This window comes from Diospyros lotus, chromosome 15 (assembly GCF_014633365.1).
Source record: "Diospyros lotus cultivar Yz01 chromosome 15, ASM1463336v1, whole genome shotgun sequence".
In the NCBI taxonomy this organism is placed as follows: domain Eukaryota; kingdom Viridiplantae; phylum Streptophyta; class Magnoliopsida; order Ericales; family Ebenaceae; genus Diospyros; species Diospyros lotus.
In genome coordinates, this window is record NC_068352.1 from 17419229 (window position 1) to 17431875 (window position 12647).

General features: G+C 35.2%; 1 protein-coding gene across 2 annotated transcripts; it reads left to right on the top strand.

Moving 5' to 3' along the window:
• Positions 1–573: 573 nt before the first annotated feature.
• On the top strand, positions 574–3866 carry LOC127792695 (V-type proton ATPase subunit D-like). 2 transcript variants are annotated; one of them, XM_052323318.1, is made up of 2 exons: positions 574–738; positions 2802–3866. In XM_052323318.1, exon 2 carries the CDS (start codon positions 2814–2816, stop codon positions 3597–3599), a length of 786 nt encoding a protein of 261 aa, XP_052179278.1. In that variant the 5' UTR covers positions 574–738; positions 2802–2813; the 3' UTR covers positions 3600–3866. The 2 variants fall into 2 exon arrangements, with proteins under 2 accessions (XP_052179278.1, XP_052179279.1); XM_052323319.1 differs by having other exon boundaries at positions 583–734.
• Positions 3867–12647: the final 8781 nt, after the last annotated feature.

The following is a 12647-nucleotide window of genomic DNA, read 5'->3' on the forward strand; positions in this document are numbered from 1 at the left end:
GAAGTCAATAACAGATCATTAATCTTTTTAGTCATATAATCTATTAATTACATCATATTTATTAAATGTTTAATTAATAATTACCTACATGTCTACTATATTTATCCCACGAATTATGACATGTAATTTATTATCTTTTATTATTAATATTTTATATTAATTAAAAATAATAACTCATACATATATCCGTTCATAATCAATATATCATATCTAGTGAGTATCCATTTATTTATGAGTGATAGATTAAAAACATGTTCAATTTAGCCCTTAAAAATCTAAGACAATAAGTTGGTGTACCTTCATCCCTGTTAGATTAGATACCGTAGGTCTTGGGAGTCCATGCAACTTAACCAATTGATCAAGAAAGATTCTTGGACTGTGTACAGGTGTGTAAAAACTTGAATTAAAAAAAATATAAATATAAAATATAATAAAATAATAATAATACTAATTAGAGATATATATACCTATATATTAAAAAAAGAGAGAAGGCAGCCGGATCCGAGTCGGATCCGCGTACCCAGAGGGAAGGCCGACCCGTGCCAATCGGGTCGGAAATAAATGGCCCCGGGGGGGAGACGTCACCAATTTGGCGCTCTCTCTCTCTCTCTCTCTCTCTCTCTCTCTCAATTTTCTCTCAAGAACACCTTTGTAAATCACCCATTTTGCAAAATACAACCGTCCGATCGTCGATCCGACCACGTTTTCACCGTGAAAGTGGCCCCGATCTACAAGTAGGTAAGTCTTTTAGTTTCATCAGTATTTTTTTTTTCCAGTATATATCCATGATATATAGATACGTATATGGGGGATTTGGGTGTTTGGCGGGAAGTTTAAGCATAGATCTACAAAGATCCGACCGTTGGATTTTTCTGGTCTTTGGGTATGTTGGTCGATGGCGGTAAGGGTGTCGGGTGGTTGCCTCTGATCGCCGGAAAACGTGTAGCTTAGCTGGGTAACCTAAGATTAATGCTGAATTGAATCAAGCCAAGAGGAAAGAAGAGAAACTTGAGAACTCCTCTGGCCAAAATGTCTTTTAGCGTCCAAATCTCAAGCTAAACTGTGAAGAGAGTTAGTGGCAAATGTTAAGGATGGACAGTTGAAATCCTAATCACCCTTAAAATCTCCATCAACAAAGCCAACAGAGAATTCTAAATTAGATCCTAATGAGCCTAAATGTGCCAGAAAAAAAGTTGTTTACATTAAGAGATGAGAACTAGATCTACATACTGAACTAAACTGATGCAGAAAACCTAATAAATTATGAAAACATACCTGGATCCATGATTGCCTAGTTGACATATGCACTGCTATATACATCTTTACCTCAAAACAAGCATGTCTTGTTCTCATGAACTCTCCTCCACTTGCAGTAATGAATATCTTCTCCATGCTTCTCCTTCATTCTTCAAACATCCAGTACTGCTTCTTCTTTTCATGCCTTTTGGAGCTTTCTTCCTGTAATGATGTTACTATCTCTCTCAATATTCCTATCAGATCTATCATGCAAATTTTCTGCTTCTGAACTTGAACTCTCTCCAACATTATATGGCCGGCCTCCTATTAGACCATTCTCCTTCAGCAATTGCGGGATGAAAATTGTTCTTGTCTTTCAGCAACAGCCATTGCTGATAAATTTCATGAATGATGGTTTCAATAAAGATTATCTACCAGTTATAAAAATAAAAATTCTCTGCTCAAAAAATTACCTTTCTGTGTCTAGTAGCCATAAAATTACTGTATACCTGGAAAATTATTTTATGCATGCTGTTTGTCTTGTTGGAGGGTTGGAAATATGGTCTGAGGGGTTGTTTTAAAGGGTTTTTTTTTTTTTTTTTTGTTGGGGGGGTGCAATGGTTGTCAGAAGGTGATTGTCGATCATTGATAGGGGAGGTTGTCCATTGAAGTGAGGTTACACGCTATTGGTTCGCTCAGGGTACGTTGCTTTAAAATTTGTGTAGGGTTGAAATGAAATCAATGCAAAATTTTGTAACTGTGTAGGTTTTATTAAACAAAAAATATATATATAAACAGTTTTTTTTTGTCTGAAGTTTTACAAATGAAAACAAAAACCTGAAAATGACAATGAAATTAGACAGGCCCTAAGTCCAGATATCTGAAAAGTATTCAAGTGACCAAGGAGAAAACTTGAAGTAGCATTGTCCATCCTATGTTGTTCCTGCAAAAGAAATACTATCAATGATGATATGGATTGATTTGTTGAGTAGATGATGTTGGAAAGGTTGTAATGCATTGTCGTTTTTCATTTTCTCCTACATTTTTACCTACCTTACAATTGTAGAAGTAAGATAAAAAAAAATGCGAAATCTAGACACATAATTAAAACTTTTGTGTTGGATTTGATATTACAAAAACTTGAAATTGTAAATTCAAAAGTTAAGCATAAAAAGAGAAAAAAAGAAAAGCATAGGATTGCAGGTGGTCTAGACTCCAGATTTAGGCAGAATTCGTTATCCTTCTCTCCCCTAGGGCAGCTACCATTTTGATATTAGAGTGAATGATGTGGAATGGAATGAATTCTCTATTAAGATCTTGTATTTTAACCATCTTTAAAATTCCTGCATTTTGTGGAATTGTTGCGACTATAATTCAAGCTTATTGGAGAAGGTAAATAATTGATATCTTGATATTATTATGTTTATCATATGAGGCATAGATGCGATTGTAATTAATATTTACCATTTTTCCCTTAAAACAAAGTAACTACAGATTTTACTGATATAGGAAGGACTTTCCTATCTATGGATCTTGGTTAATTACTTGAATTTCTTTTTGACTAGATATTTGACAAAATGTCCGGCCAAAGCCAGCGATTGAATGTTGTTCCAACTGTTACAATGCTTGGAATTATGAAAGCTCGCCTTGTTGGTGCCACAAGAGGCCATGCCCTTCTCAAGAAGAAGAGCGATGCTTTGACTGTGCAGTTCCGTCAGATTCTCAAGAAAATTGTCTCAACAAAAGAATCAATGGGAGAAATCATGAAAACATCCTCTTTTTCCCTAACAGAAGCCAAATATGTTGCTGGCGATAACATCAAGCATGTTGTCCTCGAGAATGTCGAGAGTGCAGCTCTTAAAGTTCGATCCCGCCAAGAGAATGTTGCAGGTGTAAAGCTCCCCAAGTTCGAGTACTTCACAGATGGTGAAACAAAGAACAATCTGACTGGGCTGGCAAGAGGTGGCCAACAGGTGCAAGCTTGTCGTGCTGCCTATGTTAAAGCCATTGAGGTTCTTGTTGAGCTTGCTTCTCTCCAAACATCATTCTTGACCCTTGATGAAGCAATCAAAACCACAAATCGCAGGGTCAACGCCCTGGAGAACGTAGTGAAGCCAAGGTTAGAGAATACAATATCTTACATCAAGGGGGAATTGGATGAACTGGAAAGGGAGGATTTCTTCAGGCTGAAGAAGATACAAGGTTACAAGAAGAGGGAGATTGAGAGACAGCTTGCAGCTGCCAAGCAGTTTGCAGAGGAACAGTTTGCAGAGAGAATTTCTTTGCAAAAGGGGATTTCAGTCAGTTCTGCCCATAACTTGTTATCTGCTGCCATGCACAAAGATGAGGACATAATTTTTTGATTCTGGATGGACGGTTAATTTAATTTTTTGATTCTTAGAAGGAGAAGAAGATATATATATAGAGAGAGAGATATTGTGCCATGCCTGGGATTGAATTATGTATTTTTCTTATTCATTGTACCAATAATGGATGAGCAGAGTTTCATCTTGTGGCTGGACTCTGGATGGTCAACAGCATTTGAGTTTGTTAACAAACAGATGACGCGAAGTTTGATTTTACAGCTGTATCTTTCAGTTAGATAATAATACTACTGTGACTTGAGTGAATAGTTTGATTTTACAGCTGTATTTTCAGTTAAGATGGATTTATGGAGAAACTTTCATTGATGGATGAGAATTTCTCTAGAAACCTGATAAGGTTTAGTGTAAAAGAAAGAGGGAAGGAGAGGAGAGAGAAAGTGAATGGGAAGGGGAAGGGAGAGGAGAAAAGAGACTCAATTTGGTGACTACCAACTGTCGGCTGCCACCAAATTCGTCGATGCAAGAAAAGGAGATGGAGATGAGAGACAACGAGAGGTGAGATGGTTTTCAAGTAAGAATAAAATGGTTAATTTTCGAGATGAATTAAATAGGAGGAAATCAGTGTTAATCAATGCCTTTTTACCAAACTTCAATTGTCACATGAAATTTAGTCTTTTTATAAATTACAATGATTTCTCATATTTAGTAAATTATTTTGATCATATTTACTTTTTAAAAATTGCACTTTCTTCCTATTATTAGAAAGTTGTTATTTAGAGTCAAATCAAAATTTGGTTGCACAAACAAATTTATTATAAATACGGGTTATATAGCTAAGAAGACGAATCACTATCCAAGTCCTCATCCAATTTGGAATCAACCTTAAATTTCTTCCTCCATTGAAGCATTTTCTCAAGCTTCTAGAATGTATCATTAGCTTTCAACTCCCAGTCACAAAACACTTGAGCAGGACCACATTTCTTTCAGTACTTACTAGGCAAAAAGGGTCCTGGGTACACCCTAAAGTAAGATAATTTTTACCAAAGTCTTCTTCTTCAACCCTTTTATAGTCAATACATCTCTCTCTCTCTCTCTCCCTCTCTTTCTCTTTCTACCTTGCTGTCATGGGTAAGGGTCTCCTCAACTTTATATCACACTCCACTTATTTTGGCATGCCTCAATTCGATAATGTAGCGAAGCTCAAAGGTTACCTTAGAAGATTCTAGAAGTCTCTAGTTCCTTCAAGGGTATTGTAGGATTTTCTTAGGTATTCCAAGAGATTCTAGGTCTTCTAACTGATTCAAGGTAATTCTCCTAAGTTTCACATATTTTGGTAACACTTTATTTTCCCATCTTAGTCTTTTTGTATTTTCCCTATGTTTTTATCTATCTTGTATTTGATTAATATAGTAGGTAGGAAAATGGTAATTTTGTTTGTATTGCATTAAGCTCAATATAAGAGCTTAGTTCTCTCATTTATAGTCATTCAAGAGTTTAATCAAACTCCAAAGCTTCTTTCTCTACTTTGTATCACTAGAGTTATGTTTGAGTTTGCTTCCTAACTTGTCTTTTAGCATGTGTTGGAGAAGGAAAGTTGACAATGCTTGTTGTCAAGGTGAACAATCTAGGTGATGGCTCGAGTAGTTACGATGTTAAAGTCTGGGCACATGACAGTTGTGGTATCAAAGCTTTGGGTTGTTGCCAACATTTCCAAGTGAAACCTATGGAGAGCCATCATGTTGAAGTTCAAGATGATGGAATGGAAGCTACTTAAAGAAAAAAACATGCACAAAGAAGGAGCGAGTAAAAGGGAAGAATGTAGCTTTAGAAGTAAAGTTGTCTATCCTCAAAACTACTCTGAGTAATGTTCATGAGAGATTCTCATAAATAGAGGAAGGTATGATCTTGTTATACAGCAACACCAATGATACTCTTAGCCAACTGGGATATTGCTTAGAGGAGGTCTAAGGTGACGTGGAGTGAAAGAAGTTTGATTTGGAGGCCCAAATAGTAATGGCATTGGGCAAGCTTCAAGTCCAAATTGATAAGATGAGGACTTATATAGAAGGCAATCAAGATAAGGCCCTCACAACCCATGGCAAACACAAGTTGCTCAAAGGAGTTGCCCAAGATGGCTGTGACCAAACCAAAGGAGTTTGCTGGTATCTTTGATGCTAAAGAAGTTATGAATATAGATGCCAAAGAAGTTGAGAATTTCTTGTGGTAGATAAAGAGATACCTGAAAGGCATTGAGGTGGAAGATGAGACTGCCAAGGAACACAATGCTTCTTACTTTCTTATTGATAATGTTATGTTGTGGTGGAAAATAAAGTATGTTGACACTAAAATTGAGGTAAACAAATTCACCATTCTTATTTCAGAAGACTTCAAGAAAGAGTTGAAGAAGTAATTCTACCCCGAGAATGTGATTGAGGAGGCTCGAAGAAAGCTTTGTGAGCTAAGACAAAGGGGAAGTATCAATGATCATGTGAGGGATTTTGTAATGCCCCGCTCCCACTTACGGGTGTTACTCACGAATAGCCAGCTTACTATTCACACTCTAGGGCAAAGATGAAGAGACGGCTACGTTTCAAAGAGAAACGACCTAGGTGGGAACTAGGCTTTGTCTTCTCTTCGCTCCACTCAAGGGTTCAGGAATTATCAAAACGACCCCACGAAAATAAAACCCGAAACCTCACAAGTGTCACCCATTCTCAAACTCTTTAATGAAGAGCTAAGGATGACTTCCCAGAATCGAAAGAAATAAACTAACTCACTAATTTCATATAAATTATGGCATAAGACCTTAATTATAAGAAAATAGATTCTTCTTTGCCCCAACTATTAACCCATTTATCTCACATTCATTTCCTTTAGAAAATATTTGGATTAATATTTCTTTGGAAAAATTTAATAAAATTTTTCTTATTAAATCTCCATTGATTTTTCCCTTTAATTATTTCAAAATATCACAAATTTCAAACCTTTAGGAAATTAATTTATGAAATTCAAACCTCAAGCATCCTCATCCATTTTCAAAATGTAAGGAAAATACTCCATTATTTAATTTCCTAAAATATAGAAATTTTTTTCACAATTGTCTCAAATTTATATTAATTTAATAATTAATTTGGAGGCTAAAATACTCCTTTGTTTATTTATTTAAACATAATTTATTTCAAAATTTCCAAAATAACATATTATATTTAAATAAACAGAAAATAAAATAAAATAAAATAAAAAGTCCCAAACAGCAGTAGGGGGCGGGCAGCTCCAGCTGCGCCCCCAACACGTGGGTCGCGCGCGCACGGCCGCGCGCGCGCTGGCCGCATGTCATGCACGCGCGGCCGCGCTAGGCGCGCCTAGTCGCACGCCCTGCGCCCAGCACACTGCCACCCCTTTTAATTTTAAAAAATATATATTTTTTTCTTTTTAATTCCAAATTTTTCAGAATGTTTTTACACTTCAAATGGCTTCCAAAACATTCAAGTTTGCCACTATTCAACCACATTAAGCATTCATTACATATTTAACTAAAATAAATACAACATCAACCACTAAACCACAAAATACATATACTTCACATGCATTCCCTTGCTTCATTTCCTTCAACCTTTCAAAACTCTTTTTCCTTTAGATGATTCTCCACCTACATAGAGGTCAAAGGACCTTATGAGCCAATGCTCAGTAAGGGTGCTATGCAAATGTAAATGTAACATGAGAATATAAACATGTAATGCAAATGCAATGCATATTATGGGTAGTCCTCCATGCCCTTATAACCACTTAGGTTAAAGCACCAACCAACCCCTCTCTCATCACTAGTTCTTCTTTTGGCCATAGGTCCACTAGAACACAAAATATGCAATAAGACCATTACATGCAACTCATTCAAAACATGTACAAATGCAAGCAAACCCCACCACTTGGAGTTATCCTTTACCTCTTTATCCTTGAAGCTTTAAGCCTCCACTTGTCAAGACTCTCTCTTTGGTTCAAGTCACCTTAGAAGAAAGAATACAACCTTAGCTCTTATACACAAAAATTAAAAGCTACTTCATGAGAGAGAAATAAGTCTTACCTCTTGCTTGCCTTTCTTCTTCCTTCTCCTAATCTTCTTCTTACTTTCTTTCTCTTCACATGTTGGAAAACCTTGAACTAAAATCTCAACTCCCTATTTATAGAGATTTCCTACTCAATCCATGCCAAAACTCAAGATTACATCTTACCCGTTGGTTTTTCTTTAATTCAAGAGACTCAATCTCAACCCTCAAATACAAGCACAATCCTTGTGCTTCTCCCAAACTCAATCTTAGCCTTTGATTTTAAGAGAACTCATCTCTAGTCTCTAGAGAAATACAATCCAAGAGACTTAACACCCTTAAATCTCATCCCTTGATTTTCTTTGAAGATTAAATCCTCACCCTCCCTTATCTTTCTTCTTGAAATTATCCTACTCATGTGGCAATCCATGCCATTGGTAGGCTTAAATCCCAACCATTGGATTTCTTCAAATTTCAAGACTCAATCACCACCATTGGATCAAGGCTACATCTCCTATAATTCTCCAATTTTTCAAAATTAATAAATAATGACTAATTTCAAGATTGACCATTTTCTCTATTTTTCATTTAATTTAAATCCCATAACCTTTCAAGCATTTAATGGAGACTAAAATCTTTTCTTTTTGATTTATTTTAAATTGTTCTTTAAAGACATAATTCCTTTTTCTTTGGCATTTAATTTAATCCACATTTTCCCACATAAATGCATGACTAATTTCCATTTAATATGGAATTTCTTTTAATTCACTCCATAATGAATTTCTTTAAATTTCACTCTTGTTTCATAAGACCATGCCAAGTGTCACCAATTAACCTACTTGGCTTCCATTTTAAATTTCTAATTATCCATGCATTTAAACAAGAATTAAATTCTCTCAAAATCAATTCTCCAATATAAATAATTTTTTCAAAAATAATTTGCCCTTTTATGGGATGAGACTCCAAATTACCGTTTTGCCCCTCCTAAGGCATCCTATATATTATGTGCCTTCTCATTAATTCAAGGGCAATTATGAAATTTTTCATATACCGATATTCTCTTAATTGATAAAATCTATCATGACTCATCAAGGGTATTACAGATTTCACTACTTTGATATTACAAATGTCGAACATGAGTGCTGATGACCTTCTATTCTACTTGAAAGATGGGCTGCAATTATAGACTAAACAAGAGCTAAAATGGCATAATGTGAGAAATACAGATCAAGTTATCTCCATTGCTAAGTCCATTGATGAGTTTCATCCACGTGAGTACAAGGATAAGGAAAAGTCCAAGCTATATTCCACATTTGGTAGGGGAGATAGTGAGAAGGAGAAGGACAAGTTTGGTGGATGCCCACAACACCATTACAAAGGTTGCAAGATTGCTACTGAGGAGAAAAAGAAGGTATTATCTTCTAAACTCATTAGTTTTGTTTGTTAAGGGCCATAAAAGATGGATGAATGCCCAAAGATAGGGACTTTAATTGCAATGATTTGGTAAATGGAGGTAAAAAAGGAGGAGATGCAAATGGAACATGGGGTGGCACAAGTGGGTTCCTTGTAGCTTCTAAATGTTTTCAAGGTTGAGCCCAAGTCATTAGAGAAGAAGGATAACGAGTTGATGAATATGGAAGCCTAGTTGAAGGAAAAGATGGTGTAAGACATGGTTAAAACTAGTTCAACTAACAATTTCATTATGTTGGATGAAGCAAAGAGGGTTGGATTAAAGGTGACTTTGAATCTTGGGGGTTGGATGAAGACAGACAATGTTAGTGCCAAACCTTTAACTAGGTGGTTTAATAGGTGGAAATATACGGGGACTCCAATTAATCGAGTATGGATTAGCACAGGGGTTACTACCTCATTCAACATGAGATACTTATAGGAGGATGGTGCGTCACGCTCCATATGACATGAGATGTCGTTAGTAGACCTATGGGTGGTCGTTGGGGAACAATCAGTCGAATGTGATGCGGATGACTGACCACATAACATAGTGAATAATGGTCATGTCATATAATTGTGATGGTATAGTTGATCCTTGGACTTAATTTAGCACGACTGTTTTGTGTATTGGTGTGTGGGATTTGTTGATGAGCCGAACCATCCAATTGGGAGGTAGGAATGTTTATCTATGTGGTACCGCATTGTTGTTATATGGAGACATGTGTTGGGGATAAGATCTGTCACCCTCATTGGTAATTGATGAGGTGAACGTCTTATATGATCTATTGTTAATGTGATAGGACAGTCATTGGCCAGGATAGATTGAATGTCAGAAAAGGAGTTTCGTGAGGTTTCATCTAATCACATTGATGAGATCAGACATATAGTTATTGAGTTTGTGAGTTTATCACTCCATGGTTTTCACTCAGTCGTGACATTAGGTGATGGAAGGATTATAATACACAGTAATCGTCAACTGTAATATGTTCACTTGAAGTGAGACTTCACTGTCATTTATACTGTCTTGAACAATTGCTAAACGCTATTCAGAAACTCTCGGATTGTCATCGGGATATGGAGAAATTCTGGTGATGGGTCAAGGGGTTAGCTAGTACTGAAAGGATTTTTGGTGTTATCTGATTGCTAGCGGGTAGTGAACCTATAAAGTCACACATCATATAGTATTGTGTTTGGTATCGACATTGTGTGCCCAAAGTCTCAAGGAATGGTTGGTCAAAAGTTGGTCAGCAGGCTATGAGAGTTTGACTCTTGCCTTCAGAAGATTCAAATTTCAGAGGCATAAAGAGCTGACTTTGCCTTTGAGAAAGTCGACTCTCGGTGGCACTGAAAGTCGACTTTTGGCCATAATCAATAGCCCAATTGTGCGTTCCACGTGGAGCAAGATTAGAGAGGTTGGTGGGCTAATTTGAAACTGGAATTGGAATTTGAGGAGGAAGAGATTAATTATTTAGGGAGAGGGTCTCCCGCATTAATTAGTACTTCTGTCTTCTTCCTCCAATTCCTTTGTAATATTCTGTTGCAGCTAGAATTAATTTGGGTGATGATGAACCTCTGTGTCTAGTTCGGAAAGATGTGACCGGATTGCATACTAGGTGTGGACAGATTAGGACCACTACAGCTTGAGGTGGAATCAGTTTCAATACAGAAACAATTTATGTACTCCATTCTTACATTGTCTGCAGGTACGCATTTATTTGTATTCATTTGATGAATATGCATGTTGCTTAAATATTCAAAAGTATATAGCACATATGTTTTATTCCGCTATGTGTATCTAATACATGGTAAAAATTTTATTTTTATAGATACCGCCATGTACGTGATTTCCTTCAATGCTCTTATATTTTTATGCTCTCATAAAATATATAAAGGTTTCCTTGTAAATAGAAAGCTCAAGGAACCTCAATAGGCTTATATTTGAATATGTTTATCTATTATTTTTAGGATTTTAAAGAATATTTTAATATTCATACTGCATGAGTGTCATGTGGACCTCATAAGCTTTTTTTTTTTTAAAGTAGTGGACCTCATAAGCTTAAGGTTGGATAATACTATAAGAGCTCAAAATATGTGGAATTATCACTCAAGTCTAAAAGTAATGTGTTTCATATTCATATTTGATATTTAAGTGACAAACATCAAAGTTCTTGAATAATCTTGAATAAATGTTTATATACTCAGGCTGTGGTCCTTAGTTTTTGATTCATAGAGCTTATTTGATATCTAGTATCAAATTCTTAAGATTCTTAGTGTTCTAAAATTTAATTTAAAGATCTTATAAGTTGAATGATTATTGTTTGTTAATCAAATCATCAAGGTTTTAGAGTTTGTTTAATTAAGCGGTATTTGGTCAAGTTGCTGAGAATTCAACTTCTCAATCTAGTTATTGAGTGATGGTTTATCACTAGAATAGAGAGTAGATGCAATCAAGTAGTATTGTTTTGAAATATTCAGATATAGTCATTTTTCAAGTAATTTTCGTAAGTTTAATATTAGTAATTAAATTAAATATTTTAGAGCTTAAAGAATAGGGTTCAGATTTGCATTTGTCTTAGTCAAGTAATGGGTAGTTATTTGATTGATGTGAATTTGATAGAGTAAAAATGAATATGAAATCATTTTACTCGTGTAATTGCATTCTTGTTGTGCTTTGATTGAAAGATTCTTCTATGATCTAGAAAAAAGAATTGAATACTTAGTTGAGAAATGGATATTGTACTCAACTTATAATTATTTGCAAAGTCATGTATAGTAGAATATCTCATTGTTCTGCTTTCTAGCAATCGAGTTAATGAAATGTGAAAGTTAGTTTTAATATCAACTTTCAAACCATTACTTAAGTGCTCATATGTTAGTGATTGAATATTCAAATATTTGAGCTTATAGTGTTCAAGTATCTCATTTGAAGTAAAGCTCTATAAGTGACCAAGTGAATGTGATTGGAAAATTAGTTTTTAAACCAACTTACACAAACAACACTCTTGTGTTTATATGTTAGTATTTGGGCTTACTAACAAGCATTCAAAGACTCATTTGAGTACATGCTTGTCAATCTCATATTTGTCTTTGTAAGTTTTAAAATGAGTAATCAACATTGTATTTAAGAAAGAAAATCAAGGTTTAATGTCAAGCCTTTGTGCTTGTCAATCGAAGAAAGTAGTCTTCCAAGTGAATTTTAGGGTGACTAAAATGAATCAAATCTTTGGACCTTGATAAACAATCAATTGATATGTATATCTTCAATTGAGTATTAGCATGATTCATTCAAAGTTCTAAAAATGACTTGATTGATCAAATGGGTTGGTTATCTATATTATGCTTTTATCGAAGTTAGAATATGACTTCGATCAAGCATCATATATGTTTGGATCAAATGTCTAAGGAAATTAAAGTATTGGAGTAATAATAGTTCTATACCTAAATATTCAAATGACCCACTCGAGTGGATATCAAGCTAATCGAAATTGATCTCTGTTTCTAAAAAGTATTCGAGTGGATTGAGCTTCCAATTGAGTGAATTATGTTGATGAAGATCCAATTGATTATCTTGTTCTACGAATCGATTGGATGA